The 6191-nt window shown below is 41.2% G+C and overlaps 1 protein-coding gene across 1 annotated transcript; it reads left to right on the top strand.

The window, feature by feature from the left end:
* Nucleotides 1-404: 404 nt before the first annotated feature.
* On the top strand, nucleotides 405-4375 carry LOC123040071 (uncharacterized). The gene is made up of 2 exons (XM_044463012.1): nucleotides 405-1020; nucleotides 3081-4375. The coding sequence occupies exons 1-2, from the start codon at nucleotides 491-493 to the stop codon at nucleotides 4153-4155; spliced, it is 1605 nt and encodes a 534-aa protein (XP_044318947.1). The 5' UTR covers nucleotides 405-490; the 3' UTR covers nucleotides 4156-4375.
* The last annotated feature ends 1816 nt before the right edge of the window (nucleotides 4376-6191 follow it).

A 6191-nucleotide genomic window follows, 5' to 3' on the forward strand; every position in this document is an offset into this window, starting at 1 on the left:
CAATCCTATGTTTTTCTTCCCTTTATTCCGAACAGGCCCTAAGTACTCAAAGCAAAAATCTTTCGATGAGGTAACAAGTTTATCTCTAGTACGTGCAAGATAGGTAATTCACCATGAATACTGTATATAACAATTGAAAGTATTTCCTCCTATCCATATTACTTGTCACAGTTTTACATAGTTCAATTTTAGTACATAGTTATGCTAAATAAAACCTATTGAGAATTTGCTAAGGAGGCCTTTGTATACAAATCAAACCTGTTTTTCAGAGATGAAATCAAACCTTTTTTTTTTACCCCGCAAAAAAAAAAGCAAGCCTTTTTACCCTTGCAAAAAAAAAACGTTTTTAAACCTCGCTTTACAGGACACACCAACGCCTTTGCGAAAACGGCCAAAGGCTTCTCCGCCCCCGCGTTCGTTCACAGTCGCAACCCGCCCCCCTCCCCTTTCCCCGGAACTTCTCCGAGCCCAAGCAGAGCCGGGGGCGACCATGCCTGAATTTGTGTACGCCAACCTGTCTTGCATTCTGAATCTCGATTGCGCCTCCGCCCCGCCGCCGCGCCCTTTCTGCGCCTCCGCTGCGGCGTACCTTGCCCTCCACCTCGCCGCGCCGGTGGCCGTCGTCGTCGTCGTCTGGTGGCTCTGGAGGAACCTCCTGCTTCTGCCTCTGCCTCTGCCTCTGGAGGGGTTCGCGGGCGGTGGAGACGGCCGCCGCCTCCTGGACCAGCAGCCGCCCCGCACCCACACCTTGGTGGACGCGGACGGTGTCGCAGTCGCCGCCGCAGCCGCCCGCGGCTTCTTCCAACAGGAAGCGCCCACCCGTCCAATCCTCCTCCGTCGTAGGGCGCCCCACGCCGGCGCCGACGGGTACTTCCGGTACCCGCAAATCCGCTACCTCGAAGCAGTTCCTCAAGTCCGCCTCATCGACGCCGAATTCATGGAGGAGATGACGCGGGGGGCGCGTCACGGCGTCGGCATGCTCAGGCAAGCAGCGATCCACTACCACGACCCCATCCGCAGGTGTTGCAGCACTCTACCAATTTCTCACCCATCTCTTTCTTTCGTTCTTGTTTCAGTCTACGATTTTTTTTTCCACGGAAATATCATTCTGTACGATGTCTCTGTTAGAACACTCTGTCCGTCCCTGTTGCTCTGTCATGTTCAGTTAGGAAACATTTTCCATTCTCTTCAAATTTTCATTGCGAGGGCTAACAATAATCTTGCTGATGCGTTGCTGTCTTCATTCACTGCTCTCTGAAACGTTCAGCATATTAATTTTTCCAATGGGATTCAACGAACAGTGGGTTTCCATTTTAAGGTAGTACTATACAGGTCTTTGTCCTGGCTAAAGATGCAGACTGCCAGTGGTTTATCACAGATTTATAGCCACAAGTTGTTCCCAAGGTTCAGTTAACCGCTGGAATATACAAGTTCAATAAGCCATACTCATACAAGTTTGAAACACAAAGCTCAAGCTGCACTTATCCTTTGCAGCAGTGGGTTTCTGCTCTTCATTTTCTACACACACGCACTGTATGTTTGGCTGTGAACTGTTGTTCCGTTGATGAAATGGAAAATGAGTTGCCTGATTCAAGGTTTTTTACTTGATTAACGTTACACCATTGAACCCAATGGCCAGTGTTGCAGTCTGTAGTCCAAAATGTTGCATTCAGATGTTATCTGGATTACATGCTGCATGCTTTGTTAGTCGATATCATACCATGTAATGGTCAATGTTGCAGTAAATCTGAGTACTACCAAATGATGATTAAAAAAAGGCATTCGGAACCCCATCTAGGCACTCCTTATTTCGTACCAGCAACCCCTCTGTTTCTATGTTGGCATAGCTCCCTGGAGCACTCTTTAATTTTCAACTCCAGAGAGAATGTATGCATGCACCTGTTTATTATCGGATACTTTTATTTAAAGACTATTTTCTCTGAAATGGGAAACATTTTCTCACTGCCTGGCGCGGCTCTAGTAGGAGCAGTTTGGTATTTTCTTTTCTAGAATACAGTTTGGTATTTTCTGTGTAGGCAGTAGATTTTACTAGAATGTACTACTCCCTCCATTCCTAAATATAAGTCTTAGTAGAGATTCCATTATGGAGTACATACGGAGCAGAATGAGTAAATCTACACTCTAAAATGCATCTACATACATCCGTATGTGCTCCATAGCGAAATCTCTACAAAGACTTATATTTAGGAACGAGGGAGTATGTGAATATGGTATTTTCCTCGGGATATTCTTTAAATGTGCAACAGTTCTTGCCTCCAAGGGAATCACCAGAGCACTATCTGTGCAATGTGCTTCGATATGGTAGTTTCTCCAGACTTTTCTGCAATGTGCAATGTTTTAAAGTCTCTCTGTCTGTACGGCTGGACTATCAAGTCCTCCTCAGCACACACTTTCTCTGTTAGACCCAGTTACAGAACATTTCTAATACCACTTCCAAGTTTTGGAATCTTGTTTTTTTCCATAAAAAGGGAAACACATACACCACTTCCATGTTTCATGCTCGACATACGCCTGCCATGTAGCATATTATGCCCTACTTTCCTGCCAATTGCTACACTACTTTTACATGTTAAATCTTGCAGTAATGGCATTTCTTGCACAATATATAATCCACGCGGATACTATTACAGGCACCTAAATTAGCGCACACATCTGGTTCATATAATCTTATAAAATAACAGACATCTGCAAGGAAGGAGAACTGTATGCTGGCAATATGGAATTTCTCTTCACATATAAAACGATCGAGTTAATTGACTTGTTTCAGTAATTGACCAAGTAACTTCTGACTGAGTGACTACAACAAATTATACTCTTTACCATTATGTTTAAAATCATGGGGATGGGGTTGCCTTTGTTTCAGTTATTTTTCCAGCAGTTTCTACCACAGTGAATGCTTCTGTTGGAACACATCTGCTAATGTATCCTATTATGTTTGAATTTAGATTGTCTGGTTTGTTGTGATTTATCATGTAATATGTTGTTGAATTGATGCTATTTTCTTGGTGAGTACGCACTTTGAAGTAGATTATGATGTTTGAATCTTTTCCATGAAACAGATTGTCCAATCTCGATGGAAACCCATCAGTTTTCCAGGGAGATCCTTGTGTGTTGGCCACAGAATCAACTGATATTGTTATCAAGCTAAAAGTTGCTACTGCACTTGTCTGTTTCATATGGCGAGAATTGAATGGACACAGTCAGCAATTATGTCAAGAAGTAAAAGAAGAGTGCTTTTCATTGGTTGCTGGGCAATCTGTTGAGAAGCTCCTTGAGGTAGCACATTCATTCAGCGAGGCAAGCTGGTGCGCTTGCCATGTTAAGGAAGTGATGACTACCGTTGACGCACTCATTGATGTCCTGTACAATTTACAGGGCTTACCTTTGAACAGATCTGGTGAGATTGCTGTTATATCGTGTAAGATGGTGATTAATTTAGGCGGAGTACTTGATCAGGCTGCAAGTAGCATCGATAACAGTGAAGAATCTACAATTCATCCAGCAACTGTTGTTTTCAATCAAGTCCTGGAGTTTTTTGACAGCAACACAGATATGGTGCATTTAATACTTGCCACTGGAGATTGCACCGTTGATCCTTACTCTCACGTGTTTGATTGCTGGGTATCGAAGCTGGAGGAAGATGCAAAAAAGATGTGCCAAGCTGAAAAGGACCGAGAATACATAATCCTCTTGAATAATGCATGTGATGTTTGGCAGATGATGCGCCGTCCAGGAGCACCCTTTTCGAATGTAGAACTGATGAGCAGGCTCACTTGTATGATCCAGATATACAGAAGGGGCTACTTTGAGGAATGTTGGGTTCCACTTGTACAGTCATTACTGGAGGAAGATTATCTGAAGAACCCGCGCCGTTCATCCTTGGCTGAATTTACTCAAGGATTTGTCAGTATCTGCGATCGCCAGATGACCTGGAAGGTTGTACCTAGTCTTAAGTACGAACTGCGAGACGAGATAAAGAATCTAGTAGTTACACCATACAAGGCCCTCCTGCATGCACTGCAGGAAAATCGGAGAGGACTTTCATTGAAGCGGTTGATGTCACGAAAGAGGAGTCAGAATGAGTATACTGCTGAGCAGTTGGAAAACAAGATTGGTGAATTTTTTGAAAGCTGAAAAGACAGTTAAACTATAACGCCGAGTTATTTTACCTGTATATGCATCACCCTTGCATGGGTGTTTTTTGTTGTTGTTTTGTATATGTCCCATTAGGCCATAGCGGCACAGGAAATCTATTCTCTAACAGAGACTCTGTTGAGTGTACACAACATTGCGTTGGAAGAGTTCAGTTATGTAGAATTGTAACATTGAGTAAACAGAAACTCACCAGTTCTGTTTCAGCTTTCATAGCAGCACAGAAACTCACCAGTTGTGTTCAGTTTATGAGTGAGAAGTTAACATCTGACAAACACCCCCTCTCCTGATGTGAATATGAATATGATAGCGTTGCTCTTCGCGAATGAACAGGGTCACTTGTTGTCCATGCAACTCGTCACCAACACTCTCCTACAGAACCTGGCGCCTCAACTCCGCCTCCTCTCAGCGTCGGGTCAATATAGGCAAACTGGGTTGAGATCCTCTGCTGTAACGTACGGTGCTGTAGTGCGGATGACATGTGGGGCCGGGTCCACATGGCAGTGACCCTACAGCACCGTACAGTACTGCAGAGGATCCTGACCCAAACCCTATCCATTCTACGCCGTGAGCACCGTTTTGCCAGCCAATCGGCTCAGGTTCCCAATATGTTCAGCCCATCGTTTGGGTTTCTCCCTTTTATTTTTTTCATAGACCATTTCCCATTTCTTTCGCTCCTTTTTTCGGTTGTTTTTTATTTTTGTTTTCTGCTCCGTCTTTATTTAAGATTTTACTTATTCAGTGAAGATACCCTAAAATAACTTTTCGGTGAAGTTCTTATTTCTATTTAACTTTTTGGGTGAATATTTGAACACATTTTTAAAAATTGTATGAACATATATAGTCAGGTAATGATAACTTTTTCAAACACATAAACTCTTTTCTATCAAATTATTAATTTTCTAAAAATACATGAGCACATATATTATATACATGAACATCTTTTAAACATGAGTTGAACAATTTTTTTCAAATGTCTGAACATTTATATTAAGGTATAAGAACTTTTTCACAATATAATACATTTATTTTTCTGTTATTTAAACCACTTTTGACAACATTTTGACTTTCAATTTTTTTTTTCAAAATATAAAAAAATTGCATATTATAAATTTATTGGGGTTGTAGTAGCCAACCCATATAGAAGCCTTCGGAGCATTGCTTAAAACATCGAATAAGAAGCCTTCAGAGCAATGTTGTCAAATTTTTATTGGGGACGTGGGAGTTGTATGTCGCCTTATACTGATTTCTATTACGGTACACCTATGGAGCTGGAGTTTTTCGGCCAGCCCATATTGTAGAGGCATGAGAGTTTTTTTTTCATGTTTTTTATCAATTTTTTCACTGTTTTGCATTCTCTCCGTGATTTCATTGATTTTTTGTTTTTATTTTTTATTCCACTTTCTTTATTTCTTTGGATTTCAAACTTTTTATTTAGTTTTATTTGTAATTATATACATTGTACAGTTCTAGTATACACCAGGAGCCCGTTTTACACACATTTAACATTTTTTAATTCATGATTAATTTTTTTCCAAATATATGTTTTATTTTCTATATTTTTATACACATTATAAATTTCTTGTATACATCTAAACAATATTTTTATACGTTTAACATTAGAATACATGACTAATATTTCATTTGCTAGTATCTAACTCTTACCAGGCCTGATTTTTCATTTGCTGTGAACAAAGTTTGCCAGTTTTTGCATGCACCTATCACTGTTCACTTGACAGCTGCCAAACGCATAGTCAGATATGTTAAACATACTATAAATATAGGTCTGAATTTCATCAAGTCATCCTCTACTCTTGTCAGTGCCTTTTCTGACTCTGATTGGGCAGGCTGCCTGGATGCAGACGCTCAACAGGTGGTTTTGCAGTATTTTTTGGACCTGACCTGATATCATGGTGTGCACGCAAACAGGCTACTGTATCCAGGTCAAGTACTGAGGCAGAGTATAAAGCATTAGCAAATGCTACAGCTGAAATCATATGGGTTCAGTCTATGTTGAA

Source organism: Triticum aestivum, chromosome 2B (assembly GCF_018294505.1).
Source record: "Triticum aestivum cultivar Chinese Spring chromosome 2B, IWGSC CS RefSeq v2.1, whole genome shotgun sequence".
Taxonomy (NCBI): domain Eukaryota; kingdom Viridiplantae; phylum Streptophyta; class Magnoliopsida; order Poales; family Poaceae; genus Triticum; species Triticum aestivum.